Source organism: Pongo abelii, chromosome 20 (assembly GCF_028885655.2).
Source record: "Pongo abelii isolate AG06213 chromosome 20, NHGRI_mPonAbe1-v2.0_pri, whole genome shotgun sequence".
In the NCBI taxonomy this organism is placed as follows: domain Eukaryota; kingdom Metazoa; phylum Chordata; class Mammalia; order Primates; family Hominidae; genus Pongo; species Pongo abelii.
The window spans coordinates 50,690,873-50,715,516 of record NC_072005.2 but is presented as its reverse complement, the minus strand read 5'-3'; the positions used below and the strand labels follow the sequence as shown (position 1 = coordinate 50,715,516).

The 24,644-nt window shown below is 48.1% G+C and overlaps 1 protein-coding gene across 2 annotated transcripts; it reads right to left on the bottom strand.

The window, feature by feature from the left end:
* Window positions 1-4,657: 4,657 nt before the first annotated feature.
* Window positions 4,658-24,343, bottom strand: PVR (PVR cell adhesion molecule). 2 transcript variants are annotated; one of them, XM_024237887.3, is made up of 8 exons: window positions 23,902-24,343; window positions 19,338-19,685; window positions 16,804-17,100; window positions 14,103-14,220; window positions 10,321-10,469; window positions 9,367-9,489; window positions 6,909-6,940; window positions 4,658-6,492 (listed from the first exon to the last, which is right to left on the bottom strand). In XM_024237887.3, the coding sequence occupies exons 1-8, from the start codon at window positions 23,978-23,980 to the stop codon at window positions 6,421-6,423; spliced, it is 1,218 nt and encodes a 405-aa protein (XP_024093655.3). In that variant the 5' UTR covers window positions 23,981-24,343; the 3' UTR covers window positions 4,658-6,420. The 2 variants fall into 2 exon arrangements, with proteins under 2 accessions (XP_024093655.3, XP_024093654.3); XM_024237886.3 differs by having other exon boundaries at window positions 9,331-9,489; window positions 23,902-24,282.
* Window positions 24,344-24,644: the final 301 nt, after the last annotated feature.

Here is a 24,644-nt window from a genome sequence, read left to right as displayed (position 1 = left end):
GCTTGGGTGATAGAGGGTCTAGGGTTATGCTGTTTAATATCATAGCTATTAGTCATATGTGGCTATTTAAATATAAATTTAGGCCAGGCACAGGTGACTCACACTTGTAATCCTACCCCTCTGAGAGGCTGAGGTGGGAAGATTGCTTGAGCCTAAGAATTGGAGACCAGGCTGGGCAACATAGTAGGACCCCATCTTTACACAAAAAAATTTAAAAAATTAGGTAGGCTTGGTGGCTTTTAACTGTAGTTCCAGTTACTCAGAAGGCTGAGGCAGGAGGATCGCTGAGCCTGGGAGGTTGAGGCTGCAGTGAACTTTGATCATGACACTGCACTCCAGCCTGGACGACAGAGTGAGACCCTGTCTCAAAAAAATATATTGAATAGGCCAGGCGTGGTGGCTCATGCCTGTAGTCCTAGCACTTTGTGGGGCAGAGGCAGGCAGATCACTTGAGGTCAGGAGTTCAAGACCAGCCTGGGCAACATGATGAAACCCTGTCTCTACTAAAAATGCAAACATTAGCTGGCTGTGGTGGCGCACGCCTGTAATCCCAGCTACTCGGGAGGCTGAGGCAGGAGAATCGCTTGAATCCAGGAGGCGGAGGTTATAGTGAGCCGAGATTGTGCCACTGCACTCCAGCCTGGGCAAGAGAGCAAGACTCCATCTCCAAAATAAAATTGAACATATATATATATATATATAAAATATGTAAAAATGTATATATGTGTATGAATATGTATATATAAATGAATATATGTGTGTATATATATGCAAAGTAATTAAAATTAAATGCATTAAAAAATGCAGTTCCTCAAACTAGCCACTTTCAAGTGCTCACTAGCCTCATGTGATCAGTGGCTACTCCATTGGACAGCACAGATAGAGAACATTTTCATCATCATCTCAGAAAGTTCTATTCGGGAGCGAGAGCTGACCTAGGGATCTGAGGTAGGTGGTGCCAGGCATTTCTACCCGGTGAGGTCCATCAGGAAGAGACAGCTAGGTCGGGGTGTGGTGTATCCATAGCACTTTGTGTGTGTCTGAGTGTTCTGGACACACGTCTTCAGCTTGTCGGGGGTGATGGTATCTTCTAGAGGCCCCAGGTTGAGGCAAATCAAGAATCTTGACGTTGAACTGCCTTGAAGGATGGAGTGGCCCAGCTATAGACTGAATGGCTGTAGACTCCAGGGCAGCTCTGCCGTGAGCTGGTGAGTCTGGCTGAAAACTTGGTTCTACCACCATATGGCTGGGGTATTTTGTGGCACACGACTTCGTCTCTCCGGGCCTCAGCCTCCTCCCCTGGAGAATGGGGATAAGCATCACCACCTCACAGGGATGTTGGAAGAACTGCATGCAAGAGGCCCGGCAAACAAGCAACAAATGCCTGTCATTGTTATTATTATTATTGCTGTTGACCTTGTCTTTGGACTTGCGCCACCTCCCACATTGCCCCCACCCCTCGTGACCCTGCTCAAGAGAAGTGTATTTTCCCTGGAGGGATTTTCAGTCCTCCACATCCTCGATGTTCCTTAATGCCTGGAAGATTTCATGCTGGGTTCATGGGGTCAGAGTACCCTCAGAATCCACCTGACAGAGTCTTGCTTTGTTGCCCAAGCTGGAGTGCAGTGGCACGATCTCAGCTCACTGCAACCTCCGCCTCCCAGGTTCAAGCGATTCTCTTGCCTCAGCCTCCCGAGTAGCTGGGACTATAGGCGCACGCCACCACGCCCGGCTTATTTTTGTATTTCTAGTAGAGACGAGGTTTCACCATGTTGGCCAGGCTGGTCTCGAACTCCTGACCTCAGGTGATCCAACCCACCTCGGCCTCGCAGAGTATTGGGATTACAGGCGTGAGCCATCGTGCCCGGCCCTTCAATCCTTCCTTCAGTTTTGTAGTTTCCTTGGTCTGTCTCTGGGAGAGAAGTTGTTGCAAACCCAGCAGTTATTTCCAGGCATGGATTAAGCAAAGCCAGCTATTCTGGATTTTCCGGTGGCTGGATTCTACTCTCTCTCCTGTCTCCGTCCCTGCCTCCCTCCCTTCTTCCCTCCCTCCCTCTCTCTTTCTTCCTCTCCCTTTCAAACAATCACTTCGATTCCTTTTGCATTATTAAAAGAAGAGTCAAGGTTTATTGCAGAACTTTTAGACAGTACTTAAAAGAGAATAAAATTCAAACATGTTCCAGCCACCCAGACAGAGGTAGTCACTGCTGGTAACAGACGTCTAGGAGTGTCCCGCAGCCTTCATCCGGGCCTCTCCCCAGCCCCAGAGGGCAGGTCCTGATTGGTCCAGCCTTCCAGGCGGTCCCATTCTTTTGGCCAGGGATTGGTTGAGCGGTGGGCGGCGCTGGTGAATGAGACCGGAAAAGACGCTGCTGGTTGAGGTTTCTCGTTCCTACAAAGGCTCACCCAGGTAGGGATGGGCAGCTTCTCTGGGTCTGAGTCTGGATGTGATGCCCGGAATGCAGCAGCCATCTTGGCACCAGAGGGTGATGCCAATATGTGGAGGAAAGCAGAACAAACAGCAGAGCAGCAGAACTGGGCCTACATGCCATGCCCGGAGTAGAGCCAGACGATCCAGTTCTTTTTTTTTTTTTTTTTGGAGACAGAGTCTCGCTCTTGTCATCCAGGCTGGAGTGCAGTGACTCGATCATGGCTTACTGCAGCCTCCACCTCCCGGGTTCAAGGGATTCTCCCACCTCAGCCTTCTGAGTAGCTGGGATTACAAGCATGCACCACCACGCCCGGCTAAGTTTTTTTGTAGAGACACGGTTTCACTATGGGCTGGTCTTGAACTCCTTACCTCAAGTGATCCACCCGCTGCAGCCTCCCAAAGTGCTGGGATTACAGGCGTGAGCCACTGCGCCCAGCCCATAATTTTTTTTAAAAAGTTAGATTTCAGTAGCACAGGCATTTTTACCCCAAGCAATCAGCAACCCAGAGGCTTCTGGGACCTCACAGCTCCTCAAGGTGAGATCATATCAACCTGAAAAGATTCCCGACTCCCATGCAGGAGCAATGCGGAGGGAGGGTGTGGAGTGTTTTAGCCTCTTTATGATCTCCATCATACCCCGCCCCCCGCCAAGTCTCTGATATGGATAGTTGCGGTTTTCTTAACCTTACTATAAGTTTATACAACACCTATACCAAAATTCTGGGCCCACTCTCCATTCCCGGCTCTGTGGACTCCAAGGATGCCCCCTCCCTTCAGAAAAACGTCATCACCTACGTCGCTGGTGGGAACAGAACTCAGCACAACTTCTGTGAGGGTTCATTTGTCAATATCTATCACAATGACAAGAAACATACTCTTTGGCCCAGCAATTCCACCTCCAGGAGTGTGTCCTACACTCAGGTGTCAACATGAGCTAAATGACAGTGTGCATTGGCCAGGCACGGTGGCTTATGCCTATAAATCCCAGTACTTTAGTAGGAGGCCGAGGCGGGAGGATTATTTGAGCCCAGGAGTTTGAGACCAGCCTGGGCAAGATGGGAAGATTCCTGTCTCTAAAATAAAAAAAAAAAAATAAGTAAAATAAATGACAGTGTGTAAAGTTATTCACTACAACATTGTAATAGTAAAAGGCTGGAAATGATACAAATGCCTGTCCTCAGGGGCCTCGTTAAAAAAGCCCTGTACATCCCTCCCATGGAACATGAGGTGGGTGTAGAACAACTAAGGAGGCATTCTCTGAATTGCCAGAAACTGAGCAACAAAAGTAAGGTCCAGGGCGGGCATGGTGGCTCACATCTGTAATCCCAGCACTTTGGGAGGCCAAGGCAGGAGGGGCACTTGAGCCCAGCAGTTCCAGACCAGCCTAGGCAACATAGCGAGACGCTCATCTCTACAAAAGTTAAAAAGAAATTTAGCCAGGTGGGGTGGCGCCCACCTATAGTCCCAGCTACTCGGGAGGCTGAGATGGAAGGATCGCCCGAGCCCAGCAGGTCGAGGCTGCAATGAGCCATGATCATGCCACTGCACTCCAGCCTGGGCAACAAAGTGAGACTCTGTTTCTAAAATAAATAAATAAATAAACAAATAATAAATAAATAAATAAAGTGCACTATTCAATGGTTTTTTGGTATAATTAATTTTCAAAAATGGTGGTTAAAAAGAGATAACAGAAAATTTGCCATTTTAGCTATTTTTGAGTGTATGATTCAGTGGCATTCATTACATTCACAGTGTTGTGTAAAACTGGATATCCACATGCAAAAGAATGGAGCTGGACCATTACACTCCAAACACAAATTAGAATGGATCCCTCGTATCTTTTTATAACTTCTAATTTTGGGAAGTTTATGTACTATCTAATTAAAAAAATTAGCTTGGCATGGTGAGGGGCACCTGTGGTCACAGCTACTTGGGAGGCTGAGGTGGGAGGATTGCTTGAGCCCTGGAGTTAGAGGCTGCAATGAGCTATGATCATGCCACCGCACTCCAGCCTGGGTGACAGTAGACACCGTCTCTTAAACATTTTTTTTGGAGAGGAAAAAAAAAGACCAGCTGTTTCTAAGGGGCCTGGGAATCCCATCCCTTATGGCCCTCTTCATTTAGTGTCTTGCTTCTATGCCTCTGGTTCCATCCCACGTGGTGACAGTACACACGAAACCTGTCTGCTCCTTGATTTCCACAAGAGACCCCATTGCACACAGCCACTGGAGGTACAATAAATAAGTTTTAATGAGATTCTGGGCAATGGAGACAGACAAGTAGCTTATGTGCCACCAAAGCAACCAATGTTCCTTTGTCTCCCCAACTCTGTGGGGTCCCACTGGCCTCCTCACCCTTAAGCCCTTTGCCCCTGCCATCCTGCTGGTTCCTATCTCTTCCCCACACTTCTCTGTTCCCGGCTCTTCCATCTCTGTCCAGAGCAAATCCTCCGTCCTGCTTATCTTCTCTTGCAGAGCAGCTCAAGCTTTGCATTCCCATTTAGCATCTTGGCCCAAGGTCTTCTCTCTCTCAACGTATTTTCCCAAACAGTTTTCTTTATAAGAGGAATTCTGGTGTCTGCCCTCAAGATCATAGACCTTTTTAACTTGTCAGTTGCACTGAGCAGCTGGGCCTCCTGGGTCTTGGGTTGCATCCATCTTGGTCCTATAGGAGCGTGTCCTGAGCAACTGCAGCGCTGCCTCCCCCTGCATCCCTTCCCCCTTGTGTTGGAAATAGCATTTGCTTCTTCTGTGGGTTATTTCCTGCCAGTCCCAGCTTGCTGGCTGCAGATGCTGGCAGAAAGTGGCTGCAGATGCTGGCAGAAAGTGGCTGCAGCTGACAACCTTCTTCAAGTTCACATCTAGTAGTTTTCTCTGCTCCTTGGACACCCCCCAGGCAGCTGCTTGTGGCCTGAATTGCAGCCTCTGGGGGCCAGGGTCAGTGGCTGTTTCTTGTAATCACAGAGATCTGACGGATACAGAGATTTAGAAGCTCAAGGCCAGAGGCCAAATTTTTACCAAAATTCTCTGGTGGTCCACACCCTTCTGTGTGGTCTGCTATGCAGTAAAGGCTTAACCTTGCCCAAAGAAAGATCGGGCCGTTTATCCTCAGCTCCTGGGCATTCATCTCTAAGCCCTTGGAATATCCTGCCTGGTAGGTGATCTGAGAGTCTTGGGCCACTCTGGGTGGTTCATGCTAATGATGTGATTTATGGTGGGGGTCTTGGGCCACACGGTATTGGCTTGATGTATGGGGTCAGCCGTGTGGATGGTGAGCTGCTTAATTCAGCACTTTGGGAGGCCAAGGCAGAAGTATCACTTGAAGCCAAGAGTTCAAGACCAGCCTGGGCAACACAGGGAAACCTCGACTTTACAAATAATAAAAAGATTAGCCAGACGTGGTGGCACATACCTGTAGTCGTAGCTACTCAGGAGGCTGAGGTGGGAGGATGACTTGGAGTTGAGAAGTCAAGGCTACAATGAACTGTGATCTCACCACTGTACTCCAGTCTGCCAACAGAGCCAGACCCTGTCTCAAGACAAACAAAAAACTCTGGACATGAAGATCTCGAGTGAGCTGCTCTGGTTGGCAGTACTTCTTGCATGTTGTCACATGTTGCTGTGAGAATCAGGTGCTGCCTATATGGCTCCACTGGGAGAGGGCAGATGGAAGCCGTCGCCTCATCTGTCCTGGAACGTGTGCTGTGCACCTCATCCCTTTGCTGATCTTAATCTCTGTCCTTTTACTGTAATAAACTGTAACTGTGAGCCTAACAGCTTTCCTGAGTCTAGTGAGTCCTTCTAGCAAATGAACGGAGGGTGGTCTTGGAGACCTCTGAACTTGCACCTGCCCCCCTCGTTTTGAGGTCTGGCACAGGGAGGGAGGCTGGTCTCTTTGGAGGGGGTCTTCATCCATTGGGGTGGGGTCCAACTCCGGAGGCCCATGTCCTTGCCAGCTCCAGTCTCTCTCCCCTCTCAGTCCCGACGCTGTCACCTTGTGCCCTCTGTCTGTGGATCCTGGGAAGAGCTGTTCTCTCTGCTCACAGCTGAATAGGAGACATGCTAGAAGAGGGTTTTCAAACTTTAGCCTTGGGGCTCTTTTGAACAAAATCAAACATCTTCCCACTGAAGCCCCATGTGCAAAGAATTGCAGGCCCGTCCCCTCCTCTCTCCCTGGAAGCCAGGGCAGTGCTTCTCAAGCTGTGGCCATGGGTGGAATTGAGGGGGCAGGGGGCGGAGGGGAGGGAGCGGATGTTAAAATGCAGATTCCCTGGCCCCATCACAGACCAGACTGTCTGGGGCTGCATCTTAGCAAACTCTACAGGGGATTCCGCCCAGCAGGAAGGGTTGGGAAATGCTGCTCGAGGCACCAGGAGAAAAGACCCAGGCTCCTGAGGCCGGGCCGTGGGCATCTGAAGACGTCTGGTCTGTAGTTTGTGCAGACCCCACACCCTCCTTAGCTCCAACACTGCACTTACCCCATTAGCCGAGGCGCTGGCGTGCTCCGTACCTGGGGAAATAGGAGGGGAAGTCGTCAGGAAGGAATAACGCTGGGAAGCATGGGAAGAAGACACGCCTGAGTGTCAGGGCCCTGAAAATGTCAAGTTCTGCCTCTGCTATTACATGGGGGCGCCATTTCCCTTAATGGTATACACGTGTGTCAGACAGGGATGGCGGGTGTGCTTTTTAAGGATTTAGCCATCCAGTTATTCACTTGGTTATTAAATATCCATAAATATCGAGCCTGGGCTCTAGAACCAGATGGATGCGTTCAAATTCCATCTCTGTCCTTTAGGAGCTGTGTGAACTTGGACAAGTGACTTAACCTCTCTGTGTTTCAGTTTCCTAGACTATTCAACAGGGGTTTATTTAGCAAATAGTAGTATTATTCAGCAAATGGTAAATGTCTACTTTGTGCCAGGTACATTCTAGGTGCTGGGGACACAGCTGTGAACAAAACAGATAAAAATGCCTGCTCTTGGCCAGGCGTGGTGGCTCATGCCTATAATTCCAGCACTCTGGGAGGCTGAGGTGGGTGGATTGCTGGAGTCTAGGAGTTTGAGACCAGCTTGGGCAACACAATGAAACTCCATCTCCACTAAAAATATAAAAAATTAGCCAGGCGTGAGAGTGCATGCCTATAATCCCAGCTACTCGAGAGGCTGAGGTGGGAGAACCACCTGAGCCTGGGAGGTTGAGGCTGCAGTGAGCCAAGATCACACCACTGCACTACTCCAGTCCCGGCAACAGAGCAAGATCTTGTCTCAAAAAAAAAAAAAAAAAAAGCCTGCTCTTGTGCAGTTTATGTTAATAATAACAATAATAGTAACAATAGCAATAACAATCATAGCTAGTACATACCCAGTATGTGGCTTACAATGTGCCACCTGCTGTGTTAAGTGCTTTACTGTATTATTAGGTACTATCACCCCATTTTACAGATGACGAAACTGAGTCATACAGATTAAGCTATTTGCCTATGGTGACATCACTAATCAAGCAGTAGCTTTAGGGCCCAGATACAGGCAGTCTGGCTCTGGAGTTGACACATTGAATCACTCAGCAAACACTTCCTCGAGTGCCTCTTTTATGCCCGGCCCAGTGGTAGGCGGTCCTGGGGACACAGTCATGACAGTGACAGCCTCAGGTCTGCTCTCTTGGGGCTCACAGTCCACTGGGGACGACAAACAAGTCCCTCACGGTGATGACCCAGAATGGGCAAGGCTGGAGTGAGAGAGCCTAGTGGATGCTTGGCTCATGCTTGGGGGTCAGGGAGGGCTTCCTGGATGAGGCAGCATCCGCCTGGGATGTAAGGGAGCAGCTTTGTTTAGTGGTTGAGGGAAAAGCTTGGTAGTCAAAGATCTGGCTTCTTCTCCCCAACAACCATTTCCAGCTGTTTGACCATTGGCAGGTAACTTCATCTCTCAAAGCAAATACTTCCTCCTCTGTAACATGGGGCTCACGGGAGAACCACTTTGCTGGGTGGTTGTGAGCATTCAAGGAGATTGTACAGGCCAGGTGTGGTGGCTCATGCCTGTAATCCCAGCACTTTGGGAGGCTGAGGCGGGTGGATCACAGGAGGCCAGGAGTTCGAGACCAGCCTGGCCAACATGGCAAAACCCTGTCTCTCCTAAAAATACAAAAATTAGCTGGGCATGGTGGTGCGTGCCTGTAATCCCAGCTACTCGGGAGGCTGAGGCATGAGAATCACTTGAACCTGGGAGGTGAAGGCTACAGTGAGCCGAGATCGCGCCACTGCACTCCAGCCTGGGCGACAGAGTGAGAGCCTGTCTCAAGAATAAATAAATAAATACATAAATAATAAAAAAATTAAAAATTAAAATCGAGGGGGTTATACATAGAAAGTGGCATGTAGACAGTGCTCAGCAAAGTATTGTTCCTCTGATTATAGAATTAGCTGGCACACTTCTCCAGAAGGAGCCATGGGAGGGTGCACCAGGCAGGGGAACGGCCTGTGCAAATCTCTTGAGGTGTGAAAGCATCAGGCCCTTTTAGAGCTGAGGATCAAAGGTGCCAGTTCCTGCCACCTCCTCCTAGGAGTCACTCCTGAACAAGGCAGATGGAGTAAGGCTGAGGGGTTAAGCATTATTTCACCCTCCATCCATCTGGCAGGGACTCCCACATCACCTGAATTAAATTCCAAAGTCCCTACCATGGCATTAAGACCCTATACGCTCTTCTCCCACTCTGTAAATGATATTTGTAAATGTAATCAATGAACCAGTGAACAAGACTCCCTGGCTCTGCACCCTCATGAGTCAAACGGGGGAAACTTCATGGCAGTGGGGTGAGGATTCAGTGAGAGGCACACGGGAAGGACTCAGCACAGAGCCCAGCACATAGTAGGTGCTCAATTACGGCAGCTCTGGTGATGCTCACTCGAGGGAGACAGATGACAGTGCCAAAGGAACTCACGGGAACATTTGGACCAATAGAAATAAATCCCGATCCCCAGCAGGATCAGAAAAGTCACGATTCCCAGAACCAGGAAGACGATGACGTTACCGGATATGCCTGAGTGCTCACTGGGAGGTCCCTCTGAAAGAGAAGGAAACAGGTATTTAGGTAAGGAAATTCTTGGGGTTTATCCCTCATTCTTGAAATGGCATCTTGAATTTCCTTAGGGAGCCACCACTCCACTGCCTCAGTCTATTTAATTCAGGTGGAATGGATCCCACCCTCTGGTGCCTAGAATGGGACTTTGACACAGGCCTGGCCAATCAGAATATTCCATTCTCCCTGTCTGCTATGATTGGTTCATAGGTGGGCTGTGGCCTAAGCTGGGCCAATGAGAGCCAGCCCTGGGACTTTGGCTACAGTTATTGAAAGTGGTATGTTTTTTCTCCTGCTGTTGCCATTCTGGTAGAATGTGAGCCTGTCGCTGCTGAGGGCCACCTTGCTTCAGAGCCTGCCTGAGAATAAAGCCAGTATAACGAAAAGCAGAGACAAGAGATGTATAAAATAAAAGTTCCTGGGTTACATGGTTGGAGCCCCTGGATCTAACCATACCTGAAGGTGAATTTTCAATAAAGTCCTGTTTTGTTTGTTTTTTTTTGCTTAGACTACTTTGCGTTTCTGTCAATTGCAATTGATAGCAGTCTGCCTAATACATTTGGAAAGGCCTGAGTCCCTGAGAGAGAGGGATTCCACATCTATCCCAACCTGTGTGTGTGGAGGGAGTGTATCCAGGCAGCTGAACAACGGTACCAGTGATATAGGTATGGAGTTAACAGGGGAGTAAAGCTGGCCCCACTGGTCCTTTTGTGAGAAGGCTTAGGAGAAGGATGGGAGCCAGACAGCATTAGAGAGGGAACCCTGCCTCGACCTCTTCCTTTGGTCCCTGCTCTCCCCACCCAGGGAGTTCCTCACCTTTGACCTGGACGGTCAGTTCTGCCTGGCGAGCTCCTAGGGCATTGGTGACGTTGCAGATTAAAGTTGTGTTGATTGGTTTGTCCACAGGACGGATCAGGAGCTGGGCGCCCTGGGCCACAGCAAAGGGTGGCAGGGGACCCATGGTCCTAGGAGAGACAGAAAGGTGAGGAGGTGGCCTCTGCTGCAGGTCCGGAGTGACAGTGATTGAGCACTCACTACGTGCCCAGAAACCCTCACGCCCTCTATAGCATAAGCGGAGAGCAACTCTGGAGGCCCCCCGAGTCTTCCCTTCCTCTCATGCCCACACCCAACCCATTAGCCAATCATGTCGGCCCCGCCTTAAGATCGATCCAGAATCCCACCTCTCCTCAGGGCTTCCACGGCTACCTCTCTGCTCTGGCGCTGTGCATCCCGGCCCCCAGCAGCCGCCTCCACGCTGGGCTCCGTTTCTGCCCTCGCCCTCTCGTCTGTTCCTCATATGGCCACCAGAGGTCGCCTGTGAACCCTAAGTCAGTTCCCATCCCTCAGCTCAGTACCCTCTGGCGGCTCAGCCTGGCTCAGAGTTAAACCGAAGTCTTCCAGAAGTGTCACAGGCCCCACGTGATCTGGCCCCTGCTACCTCTGCCCACGTTTTCCATTACTCTCCCCTTTGCTCCCGCTTCTGCATCCACAGTGGCCTCTTTGTTGGTCCTCAAACTCTCCAGTTAGGCGTCCAGGGTGTTTGCTTATGCTGGGACTGATGGATAGAAATGGGTTTGCCCATGCTGTTCCCTCTGCCGGAATGCTTTCCCCCTAGGTACCCGCAGAGCTCACCCTCATCTCCTTCAGGCCTCTGCTGGGATGTCACCTTAGTAACACCTCACTTGGCCACCCTGTTTCAACTGTGATGATCACCCTTCCCATCCCTTTTTTATTTAATTATTATTTTTTGAGACAGTGTCTCACTCTGTCACCCAGGCTGGAGTGCAGTGGCACCATCTTGACTCACTGCAACCTCCACCTCCTGGGTGCATGGAATCTTCCCAACTCAGCCTCCTGAGTAGCTGGGACTACAGGTGCATGCCACCACACAGGGCCAATTTTTGTATCTTTTTTGGTAGAGGTGGGGTTTCGCCATGTTGGCCAGGCTGGTCTCGAACTCCTAGCCTCAAGTGATCCTCCCATCTCTGCCTCCCAAAGTGCTGGGATTACAGGTATGAGCCACGGCACCCAGTCCCATTCCCTTCTCTGCTTTATCTTCTCCACGGTATTTATCACCATTGCACACACACTACACACTTTATCTTGCTTCTTGTTTCTTTCACCACTAGAATGGAAGCTCTATATGGGGAGGAAATTTGGTCTATTTATCGACCAACGTATGTTGGTTAATTGCACCCAGCACACAGTAAGTAGTCAAGGAGCACTGGTTTAATGAACAGAGGTGGAGGAGATGGAAGCATCAGGCTTTGGGTGCTCTGCAGAGCTGGGATGCAAACGCAGCTATCTGGCTCAAGAGCCTGAATTGTGGTGCTTTGAGGCAGGACGGTAAAGGCACCATCACACCAGTTGAAAACCTTTGACTGGCAATTCCTTCCACGGACAACTGCTGACAAGTGACCAGTGGGGATGGTCACCACCATGGCATTTGCAGAGTTGAAAATGGAAAATGACATCTGTGTCCTCTACTAGGGACTGGTTAAATAACTGATGACATCCACATATGTTGGAATCCCTTCCCTGCCCTTTGGGAGGCCCAGGTGAGAGGATTGCTTGAGTACAGGAGTTCAAGACCAGCCTGGGAAACATAGTGAGATCCTGTCTCTATTCTTTAAATTTTTTTTTTAAAGTGGTGGAATCCCAGCAACATTAAAAAAGGGGCCAGGTTAGCCAGGCGTGGTGGTGTGTGCCTGTAGTCCCAGCTATCTGTGAGGCTGAAGCTGGAGGATCGCTTGAGCCCAGGAATTCAAGCTGTAGTGAGCTGTGATTGTGCCACTGCACTACAGCCTGAACAACAGAGTGAGGCCCTGTCTCAAAACAAACAAACAAACAAACAAAAAAACCAGGGGAGCTGGGGGTGCTCTGAAATGCATAATATGATTGATGGATGAATAGAGGGACTGAAGCAATCACAGAAACATGATAAAGCAAGCACAGTAAAATGTTAGCGGGGGAATCCACGTGGTGGAATCTTAAGTGTTCACTGGAAAATTCCTGTGATTTTTCTGTATGTTTGACAGTCTTCCTAATACAATGTGGGGGAAAATGGAGTTGTGGATCTATGTGCTTTGACACGGAAAGGTATTCACAAGATAGACGAAAAGTTTCAAAATTATATGTACAGCATAATTCCAGTCTTTGTTTAGAAACAGAGAGAAAAAAGACAGAAGGATGTATAATAAGGGGTCACTGGGTATTTCTGGAGGTGGCTGGGTATACTTGACTATAGGCGCTACTTTCTTCTTTTTGCTTATAACTAAATTGTTTGATATTTCTACAGTGGACACAAGTTATTTTTGTAATAAGGAAAAAGACCTAAGGCTGGGCGAGGTGGCTCACGCCTGTAATCCCAGCACTTTAGGAGGCTGAGGTGGGTTGATTGCTTGAGCCCAGGAGTTGGAGACCAGCCTGGGCAATGTGGCGAAACCCTGTTTCTGCAAAAAAAATACAACAAAATTAGCTGAGCGTGGTGGCGTGTGCCTGTAGTCCCAGCTACTCAGGAGGCTGAGGTGGGAGGATCACCTGAGCCCAGGGAGGTCCAGGCTGCAGTGAGCTATGATCACGCCACTGCACTCCAGCCTCGGCGACAGAGCCCCTTCTTAAAAAAAAAAAGGCGGTTCAGTAAAATTATGTAATTTATGTAAAATTATGTATTATAAAATTATGTATTATCTCTTTGCCTTTTTCTTACCTTGCTCTTGATCTAAGCCTCAGTATGAATCTGGGGAAATCTTATTGCTGTGAGCCTCAACTTTCTCATCTAGACAATGGGGATATAGTACTTGCTCCATCCAGAGATAATCAAGTAGGTTACACAAGGTGATGGTGAGGTGGTTACAGTCTAGAGTGGGGGTATCCAATCTTTTGGCTTCCCTGGGCCACATTGGAAGAAGAAGAACTGTCTTGGGCCATACATAAAATACACTAACACTAACGATAGCTAATGAGCTAAAAAAATTTGCAAAACAAAAGTCTCGTAATGTTTTAAGAAAGTTTACAAATTATGCGGCCTGCAGGTTAGACAAGCTTGGCCAAGAGGCGGAGGACCAGCTTTGGAGCCAGGCGCTGATTCAAGGGCTGCTTCTGCCCTCTTGTGGCTGGTCTTTAACCTGGGCATGGCAACAGCTGCTGACTGTGCACAGCATGGGGTCACGTGGGATTCGGGGGAAGTACCGGGCACAGAGCAGGCACACCCCAAAAAGCAGGTGCATCCACCAGCCAGGATTCAACCACCTGCTAAACTCCTCAACTGCAAAACAGAGATGTCAAAACAGAGATGCCCCCCACTGGGTGAGCCGAAGTCAACCTCCTTCTCTTTTTTTCTTTTCTGAATCCCCCTCCTCTCTTAGACCAGGAGTCCAGGCCCCAGTCCGTCCTGCCTCAGACCCAGGGGTCCAGGCTCCCAGCCTCTCCTCCCTCAGACCCAGGGGTCCAGACCCCCAGCCCCTCTTCCCTCAGACCCAGGGGTCCAGGCCCAGCCCCTCTTCCCTCAGTCCCAGGAGTCCAGGCCCCCAGCCCCTCCTCCCTCAGTCCCAGAAATCCAGACCCCCAGCCCCTCCTCCCTGAGACCCAGGACTCACGTGCTCCAGTTATAGCCTGTGGGCTCTGGGTTGCTGCGAGCGTCGCAGGTCAGGGTGGCCTCATTCTGGCCGAGGTACCAGTTGTTATCATAGCCAGAGATGGTTACCTCTGGGGGGTCTGCAGGAAATGGACACAGAGGTTCAGAGACTGGCAGCCTCTGGGGGGCCTGGGGCTACGTGGGATTCACGACACTGCAGGAAAAGGCCTGAGGATATTTGGAAAACAGCGGGAGCTGGAGAGGCCTAGGAGGAGTCTAGGTAGATGGGGTGCTGCAGAGAGCAGAAGCCTGGGAGTCCTTGGTCAGTGGGGACATGGAGAGGGCTTCTGAGGGGCTGCTTTTCTCCACTAGCTTTCCTGGGTAGCCTGGACCAGGCATGTCTTGGGTGTCCTGCAGGAAAAGGCCTCCTCCTTTTCTCACTCATAGGCAATGACCACTCATAACACACAGCAGTGTATTCAAGGCTCTGACAAGTCCTGCAGGAAAGAGTCCCAGATAACCCTGCTCTAGGCTGCTGCTCGGCCATCCCATACGTGATTGACAGCGAAGACCTTTCAATGTCCTCGGGGGACAGGCCAATGGGACAGGGTTTTTTTTCGGGGGCGAGGGGTAGGAGTCAGTGTAGATCTCCTCCTTGCTCAGACCCAGTGACAGTGTTGAGGGACTCCAATATAGACAGTACCTGAGGGAATCTGTGTACCAATTGCCTGGCGGGGAGTAAGCAGTATAGACAATGGTGGGAGGAACAGTATGAATGATGCCTAGAAGAGCTTGTGTGGGTATTACTGATGGGCTCAGTGTAGACAGGGTGTTGGAATATTACAGCAGATGCTATATTGTCGGGCCAGTGTTGAAAATGTTGTGGTGGGGGTGAGATCACCTCCACATATAGAGTGTGTCCCCGGGAGCTGACGAAATTAAGACAGGCCTGTGTGTGTGTGTAGACAGTATTTGGATGAGCCAGTGTAGACGATGTGGGAGCTTAGTCTAGATCTGTGCTGTCCAATATGGCACCTACTGGCCACAAGTGACTACTGAGCACTCGAAATATAGCCAGGCCAAAATACACACCAGATTTCAAAGGCTTTACTAGGACAAAATAAATGGGAAAGATCTCAAGAATAATTTTAAAAAAACAATTGCAAGTTGAAATAATATTTTAGGTATATTGGGGTAAGTAAAGGCAATTATTAAAAATTAATTTTGGCCAGGAACAGTGGCTCATGCCTGTAATTCCAGTACCTTGGGAGGTTGAGGCAGGAGGATCACTTGAGCCCAGGAGTTCGAGACCAGCCTGGGCAACATAGGGAGATCCTGTCTCCAGAAAAAATAAAAATAGGCCGGGTGTGGTGGCTCACGTCTGTAATCCCAGCAATTGGGAGGCCAAGGTGGGTGGATCATGAGGTCAAGAGTTTGAGACCAGCCTGGCCAACATAACGAAATCCCGTCTCTACCACAAATACAAAAATTAGCTGGGCACTGTGGCCAGGGCTTGTAATCCCAGCTACTCGGGAGGCTGAGGCAGGAGAATTGCTTGAACCCGAGAGGCGGAGGCTGCAGTGAGTCGAGATCGCGCCACTGCAAACTAGCCTGGATGACAGAGCAAGACTTCATCACAAAACAAAAAAACAAAAACAAAAACAAAAATTAGCTGGGCATGGTGTCGCACGCCTGTAGTCCTAGCTAGAGGCTGAGGTGGGAGGATCACTTAAGCCCAGGAGGTTGAGACCAGCCTGGGCAACATAGCAAAACTGTCTCTAGAAAAAAATTGTAAAATTAGCTGGGCATGGTGGCTGCACCTGTAGTCCCAGTTACTTGGGAGGCTGAGGGAGAAGGATCACTTGAGCCTGGAAGGTTGAGGCTGTAGGAGCCATGATCATGCCCCTACACTCCAGCCTGGGTGACAGAGCGAGACTCTGTTCAAATGAAAAAAAAAAAGCTGGCACAGTGGCTCATGCCTGTAATTCCAGCACACTTTGGGAGGCCGAGGCAGGCAGATCACCTGAGGTCTGGAGTTCGAGACCAGCCTGGCCAACATGGTGAAACCCTGTCTCTACTAAAAATACAAAAATTAGCCAGGTGTGGTGGTGTGCACCTTTAATCCCAGCTATTTGGGAGGCTGAGGTAGGAGAACCACCTGAACTTGGGAGGCAGAGGTTACAGTAAGCCAAGACCGTGCCACTGTACTGCAGCCTGGGTGACAGAGTAAGACTCTATTTCAAAAAAAAAAAAAAAAGAGAAGAAAGAAAAAGAAAGAAAAGGACAAGGGAGTGGGTGTAGACAATAAGGGAGGCAGTGTTGATCGTGGCCAGAACAACCAGTGTAGCAATGTGGGGAGGGTCACTGTGGATACTTGCCTGGGGAAGTGGGTGTAGGCAGTTTAGGGGCAGTGTAGACTGTGCTCAAGGGAGTCAACAGAGTGTCAGGTATCCGTGCAGACAGCGGCTAGAGGAGCCAGGGCAGACAATCTGGGTACCAGCATTGACTATGGCCCAAGTAAACTGGTGTAGACAATAGGGACAGTGTTGTTTATGGCCCAGGGGAACTGGTGCAGACAATGGGGGTGGGTCGTGTAGATAGGAGTCAGGGGAGCCGGTGCAGATGATGGAAGCAATGCCTACAGTGCCTTGGGGAGTCAGTGTAGACAGTGGTGGGGGCAGCCTGGCAGGGGTTCATGCCATCGCTGACTTGGGCACACTCACAGTACACGGTGAGGTTCACAGTCAGCAGCTGAGGCTTCTCAAAGCTCTCGTGCTCCACCTTGCAGGTCACACTCTTGCCGTCCACCTGGCTTGAGGGCACTAATATCCAGAGGCTGGTGACAGTGACTGTGCCAGACAGGAACCCTGGCACCTGGCTCGTATTGGGCATCCCGCCCAGGTCTGAGTGCCAGGTGATTTGGGCCGGCGGGCGACCCCCTGTGGAGATGCAGCGGGCCACGGGCACCGGCTCTCCAGTGAGCTGGACCTTCTGAACCTCAGCTGTGTTCTGGGGCTTTGCTGGGAAGAGGAACAAAAGCAACAGGTCATTCAACGAACCCCTCCGTGGTAGAAGGGGGCATTCATTAAGGGTACAGGATGGCATGGTTGCTGGGCGGGGTGGCTCACGCCTATAATCCCAGAACTTTGGGGGGCTGAGGTGGGTGGATCACTTGAGGTCAGGAGTTCGAGACCAGCCTGGCCAACATGGAGAAACTGTCTCTACTAAAAATTAGCCAGGGTATGGTGGCACACGCCAGTAATCCCAGTTACTTGGGAGGCTGAGACCAGAGAATTGCTTGAACTCGGGAGGCGGAGGTTGCAGTGAGCCGAGATTGTGTCACTGCTCTCCAGCCTTCCAGCCTGGGCGACAGAGTGAGATTCTGTCTCAAAAAAAAAAAAAAAAAAAAAAAAAAAGGATACAGAATGGCATGTTTTAAACCCCAGCTGTGTCCCTGAGCAGCTGTGTGGTCTTGGGCAAGTCTGTGCCTCAGTTTCCTTGTCTGCCGACAGGGGATAATGATGGGATCATAGGCAATGAGAATATGCAGGTAAAGCTCTTAGAATGGCATATAATAAGTGCTCAATAAATATTGTTTGGTGGAAAGTGCTGGAGCCCAGCAGTGACCAAAATAGCCCTGGTTCTGCCCTCATGGGTACACAGTCCAAGGGGGCAGACAGACTCTTTCCTAGGCAGTGATGACTCGGAGAGGGCAGGGCTGGGGAGGGGAAACCCAAAGGGGTTATCCTAGTCTGGGGCTCAGTGGAGGAGAGGAAGCCTGAGCCCTGAAGTTGAGAAGGGAGGTGACTTGCCCATGGTCACACAGCTGTAAGCAGCAGAGCTGGGCTTTCACATAGTCTGACTCCAAAACCACCTGACCATCTCTTAATCATCATCCTGGTGATTCCCAAACCTGGAACTTCCTTCTCCATCATTACCTGTATTATTTACCGAAGACTTCTCCTTAACTTGACTCACTGTTTCTGTTTTACCCTCATCCTAAACCATGATACCCAGAATCTCAGGCTTGCTGGAGTGATAAGAGCTGCCTTTGGTTGGGTGTTGTGTGTTAGGCACAGTTCCAAGCCCTTGACATTTCATGAGTTTCTCATGCACAGGCCTGGAATAGTTCTTGGCACATAAGCTTAAAAACAAAACAAAACAGAAAACAAGTTGGGCATGGTGGCACATTCCCGTAATTCCAGCTACAGGGAGGGTGGGAACATCCCTTGAGCCCAGGAGTTCCAGGCTGCAGTGAGGACCTACTATGATCACACCACTGCACTCCAGCCTGGGCGACAGAGCTAAACTGTCTCAAAAAAAAAAAAAAAAAAAAAAAAAAAAGCGTCAATTTTTTTGAATCTTCATGGTGATCCCTATCCCACAGATGAGGAAACTGAGGCACAGAGACTTCTTGCTCAAGTTCCAAGAGGAGGGCTTCATGGAGCTCATGAAAATGAAAGCATGATCCCCTCCTCTCTTAGGTATCAGGATCCTTGCTTTCCTGTCTGTCTGTTTCAGCTTTCTCCTTTACCAGATAAAGTAACAGTAACCGACAGCTCTAAGAAACTCACATGGGCCAGCGGTGAATCGCCGCTGCCCTAAGGCTGCACCTTTGGTCTTGGGCAAGTCTGTGCCTCAGTTTCCTTGTCTGTCAACAGGGGATAATGATGGAATCATAGGCAATAAGAATATGCAGGTAAAGTTCTTAGAATGGCACATAATAAGTGCTCAATAAATATTGTTTGGTGGAAAGTGCTGGGGCCCAGCAGTGACCAAAATAGCCCCGGTTCTGCCCTCATGGGTACACAGTCCAAGGGGGCAGACAGACTCTTTCCTAGGCAGTAGTGACACTCAGGACAGCTTTCCAAGGGTGATGCTACTGTCACAACCCTTTTACAGATGAGGAAAGGAGGGACCCAGAAGAGGCCACCCAGGCCTCCCCCCTTCCTTCCCAGTCCCCTCCCAGCTCCCTTTCCAATATACCCCTCCCCCTCCCTCAGGGCTTTCTGATCCCAGGCTTGGGGGTCCTTACTCCCTGAGATCTCTGCTCTCTTCCTGCCCTGCAGCCCCTCCCCCCACTCACCTCCCCCCACCCCACCCCCCATCATTGCGCTGCCCCCTCCTTTTGTCCCCAGGGAATCTGCTGTGGAGGGAATCTCCCTCCCTCCCAGGCCTCCGCGCTCTTTGCCAACTTCCCTGATCCTCCCACCAAGTCTCCGCCTTTCATTCAGCCTCCCCAAAACCTCCTGCTCACCAAGCACTCGGAGCCAGATATCCACGCCCCTGCTGCCCTGCGGGAACGTGACGAACAGGCAGGTGTAGCTGCCTTCATCCTCGACGCGCAACCCGAACATCCTCAGCGAGGCATTCCGCAGCTCCGCGCCCAGTCTGGCTGCCACGAATTCCAGCCGTTTGGACTCCGAATAGCTGGGGCCCTGCGTTTGGTGGAAGACGGCCATGCTGCCAGATTCACCATGCCGCGCCCAAGTCAGCTGTGACACGTGCGTCACCTCCATGTTGGGCACCTGTAGGTAGCAGGGCAGTGTCACGGAGTCGCCCAAGAAGCCGGGCACCTGGGTGGGCGCCTGCACGACGACGTCCCCTGCGGAGAACCGAAGAGAAAGTGTCAGACCCGGGGCGTTCTTGGGCTAGATAGGGAGGGGCTCCAGGACCCCGGGCACCTGGGCGTGCACTTGCACGCTGGGGCCCTGGAGCCCCGGTGGACGGTGGGGTGTGGGGGGAGGGGGGACTGGGGCACTAGTTGGGGCCATGGCAGGCGAGGAGGGTAAGGGCGTCTGGGATGGTCTGCAACTTGGCCGTGCTCCTTCACTTTGGCTATTTATTATCGTATTTCTTCTATTATTACCGTATTTCCCTCAATCTCAATATCATTGATTTAAAAAATTGTGGTAAATATTGTGGTTAAAAAACTAAATTTACCATTTAAGCCATTTAAAGCATACAGTTCAGTGGCACTATGTACATTTCACGATATTGTGCAACCGTTACCACTATATAGCTCCAGAACTTTTTCTTTTTTTCTCTTTTTTTTTGAGACGGAGTCTCGCTCTGTCTCCCAGGTGGAGTGCAGTGGCGCGATGTCTGCTCACTGCAAGCTCTGCCTCTGGGGTTCAAGCGGTTCTCCTGCCTCAGCTTTCCGTGTAGCTGGGATGACAGGCTCCCACCACCACACCCGGCTAATTTTTTGTATTTTTTTTTTTTTTTTAAGCAGAGATGGGGTTTCACCATGTTGGCCAGGTTGGTCTTGAACTCCTGACCTCAAGTGATCCTCCCACTTCGGCCTCCCAAAGTGCTGGGATTACAGATATGAGTCACTGCACCTGGCCCAGAACTTTTTCATCCCACCAGTGTCGTAGCTTTCACATACCATGACTGTTGTCATTTACAGCACAACTTGCCATTAGTGGTTAGAATATCCCCAATGTAGAAAACGGGGAGAAATCCTGGGTCTTCAAATCCATGAAACGCTGCATTATTACTCTGGGTGGGTCCTGGTTGGAAGAATGTGGGGGATCGAGGCACGAGAGGAAGGCAATTATAGCCCAGGAGTTTTGGGTCCCTTTAGTTTTCTGCTGTGAAGCTTCAGGCCGGTTACTTAACCTCTCTGATTCTTTTTCCTAGTTTGTAAAATGAGACTTAGAACAGTGGACACTCACAGGGTGCTGACACAGATCAGGGGCTATTCTGGGTGCTTCACAGATATCTTGGCATTTAATCCTCAAATAGCCCCCCTGAGGTAAGCACTACTGTTAACATCATTTTACAGACAGGGAAACTGACACAGAGTATAGTGTCCTCCAAGTCATACAGAGGTTTAGTGGCAGAGGTGGGATTTGAACTTGGGTGGTCAGAGACTGACCTCTAATCCCCCAGGTCCTATATAAAAATCTTTCTGCTAAGGGCCCTAGCACACAGTAGGTCCTCAAAATGTGACAGTGCTTATTGACACTAATAAACATGGTCCTATGCATTCTTTTCTATTTTTAAATTTTTATTTAGTTAATTATTTTTGTAGAGATGGGGTCTTGCCATATTGCCCAGGCTGGTTTTGAATTCCTAAGCTCAAGTGATCCTCCCACCACAGCCTCCCAAAGTGTTGGGATTACAGGCATGAGCCACTGTGCTTGGCTGCAACCAGCCTGGGCAGCATAGCAAAACCCTATCTCTACCAAAAATACAAAAAAATTAGCCAGGTGTGGTGGTGAGCCCCTATAATCCCAGCTACTCCAGACGCCACAGTGAGAGGATCCCTTGAGCCTGGGAAGTCGAGTTTGCAATAAGCCAGGATTGTACCACTGCACTCCAGCCTGGGCAACAAAGCAAGACCCTGTCTCTCTCTCTCATACACACACACACATACATGCACACACACACTATATATATACACAAAATATAGAAATAAATAATAAAATATGTCATTTATTTACTCTTTAAATGTATAATAAAATATATATTTATTATATAAATAATATATGTTATAATATATAATACATTTAATATATATTTATTAAGAAATATATTATTATATAATATATTATCAATTATATAATAATACATAATATATATTCTTATAATATATAATATTATGTTCTATTATATATTCTTATAATATATAATATTATTATATTCTATTATATATTCTCATAATATATAATACTATTCTATTATATATTCTCATAATATATAATACTGTTCTATTATATATTCTCATAATATATAATACTGTTCTATTATATATTCTCATAATATATAATACTGTTCTATTATATATTCTCATAATATATAATACTGTTCTATTATATATTCTCATAATATATAATACTGTTCTATTATATATTCTCATAATATATAATACTGTTCTATTATATATTCTCATAATATATAATACTGTTCTATTATATATTCTCATAATATATAATACTGTTCTATTATATATTCTCATAATATATAATACTGTTCTATTATATATTCTCATAATATATAATACTGTTCTATTATATATTCTCATAATATATAATACTGTTCTATTATATATTCTCATAATATATAATACTGTTCTATTATATATTCTCATAATATATAATACTGTTCTATTATATATTCTCATAATATATAATACTGTTCTATTATATATTCTCATAATATATAATACTGTTCTATTATATATTCTCATAATATATAATACTGTTCTATTATATATTCTTATAATATATATTATTATATTATATATTCTTATAATATATATTATTATATTATATATTCTTATAATATATATTATTATATTATATATTCTTATAATATATATTATTATATTATTATATTATTATATTATATATTATTATAATATCTAATATTATATATTATTATATTATATATTATTATAATATCTAATATTATATATTATTATATTATATATTATTATAATATCTAATATTATATATTATTATATTATATATTATTATAATATCTAATATTATATATTATTATAATATCTAATATTATATATTATTATAATATCTAATATTATATATTATTATATTATATATTATTATAATATACAATATTATATATTATTATATAATATATTATTATAATATACAATATTATATATTATTATATAATATATTATTATAATATACAATATTATATATTCTATTATATATTATAATATATAATATATTATAATATATAATATATATCATATATTATAATATACATATTATATATTATTATAGTATATATTATTATAATATATAATATTATAATATATACTAGTATATATTATAATAATATATACTAGTATATATTATAATATATACTAGTATATAATATTATAATATATACTAGTATATATTATTACATATTATAATATATAATAGTATATATTATATTATATATTATTATATTATATAATATATAATAATAATATATAATATATATATTTATCTGGAGTTTGAGACCAGCCTGGCCAACATGGTGAAATCCTGTCTCTACTAAAAATACAAAAATATTAGCCAGGCATGGTGGCACATGTCTGTAATCCGAGCTACTCAGGAGGCTGAAGCAGGAGAATCGCTTGAACTCGGGAGGAGGAGGCTGCAGTGAGCCGAGAGCAGGACACTGCACTCCAGCCTGGGTGATGGAGTGAGACTGTGTCAAAAAAAAAAAAAAAAAAAGAATGAAAGAATGAATGAATGGCCAGGCCCTTGGAGTCAGACATTGGGGGTCAGAGGGGTAATGGTGTCAAGTGTCACCCACTGTCCTCCTCCCCAACATCAACCATCCTCTCCGTCCAGACCCAGCCTGCCAGCAGGCTGCTGAGTTATGGCCTGGGTATGCTGAGCAGGAACCTGGGTAAGGTAATCCGGCATGCGTCACCATCTGCTGATTTTCCGAGATTCACTTGCCTTTTTGGGAAATTTCCGCACCCAACTCCATCCCCTTTCCGAGCAGGCCCAGAGGAGGGTCTTGTGCCCACCCCGTGTTGCTGCCAATTTCGAGGAATTTCTGTACCCAACTCCGACCGCTCTCCGGGTGGCTAAGAGGAGGGTCCTGCCCTCGCTCCGTCTTCCTGCCAATTTCGAGGAAGTTCTAAACCCAACTCCGACCGCTCTCCGGGTGGCCAAGAGGAGGGTCCTGCCCTCGCACCCTGTTCCTTCCAACCCTGGGGCAGAGATGGGGGGTGGGTGGCGCCGGGCGGCGCCGTCATCTTCGGGAACCCAGGGGGCCGAGTACCTGGCCTGGATGCGGAGCTGGGAGCCAGACAGGGGCCACTGGACTGCGCGGGGGTCACTCACCGGTTCCTGGGGGTGGCCAGGACAGCACCAGTAGCGCCACCAGCAGCAGCGGCCAGGCGGCGGCCATGGCTCGGGCCATGCCAGTTGCTCCGGGCAGCTGGGCCTCCGGCGGGCGTCTCCTTCTCGCTTCCCGGTGCCCGCTCGCTCTGCCGCGGCCGCTGCGAGTCCAGCTCCCGGAGCTCAGGGCCTGGAATCCCCGGGGGGCCGCTCCACCAGTGCCTGGGGTGGGAAGGGGAATACCCACTTCTTCAAGCTCCAAACGAGTGACTGGAGCGGAGGGGAGTTGGCGGCCAGTCCCCCCAGGCGCGGGGGGGTGCGGTGCCCACCCAGGCTGGCCCTCCCCGCGCGCCTGCGCCTGCGCAGGTCTCTCCCAGCGCTCAGTCCCGCTGCAGACGCGCGCTCGCTCCGTCGGTGCGCACTAGAAGGGGCGGCTTCCTGTGTGAGGTCGCCCGCATTCCAGGCGAGGAAACGGAGGCACGCGGAGAGATTCAGCAACTTACTAACCGCTCGCGGTTGCCGAGTGGCAGAGCTGAGGTTCCAACTCGTGATGGGACAGATCCTGAGCCCACTAGGCTGTCCTTCCACGCAGCCTAAACCCATGGGCTTTGGGGTCAGACAAGACCTGGGCTCATGTTGGGCAAGTGGTTTCTCCTCGAGGGCACTCAGATTCTTTACCTGAAAAATGGGCATAGTAGGGCGCGGTGGCTCAGGCCTGAATTCCAGCACTTAGGGAGGCTGAGGCA

What these genes read in the sequence shown, in the direction of transcription:
- PVR (XM_024237886.3), bottom strand. Translation starts at nt 23,980, where the DNA reads ATGGCCCGAGCCATGGCCGCCGCCTGGCCGCTGCTGCTGGTGGCGCTA. An exon ending in CTGGCCACCCCCAGGAACCG is followed by an intron (nt 19,686 to 23,901) that starts GTGAGTGACCCC and finishes GGTTCTCCGCAG; the next exon opens with GGGACGTCGTCGTGCAGGCG. An exon ending in TGTGAACCTCACCGTGTACT is followed by an intron (nt 14,221 to 16,803) that starts GTGAGTGTGCCC and finishes CATTTCCTGCAG; the next exon opens with ACCCCCCAGAGGTAACCATC.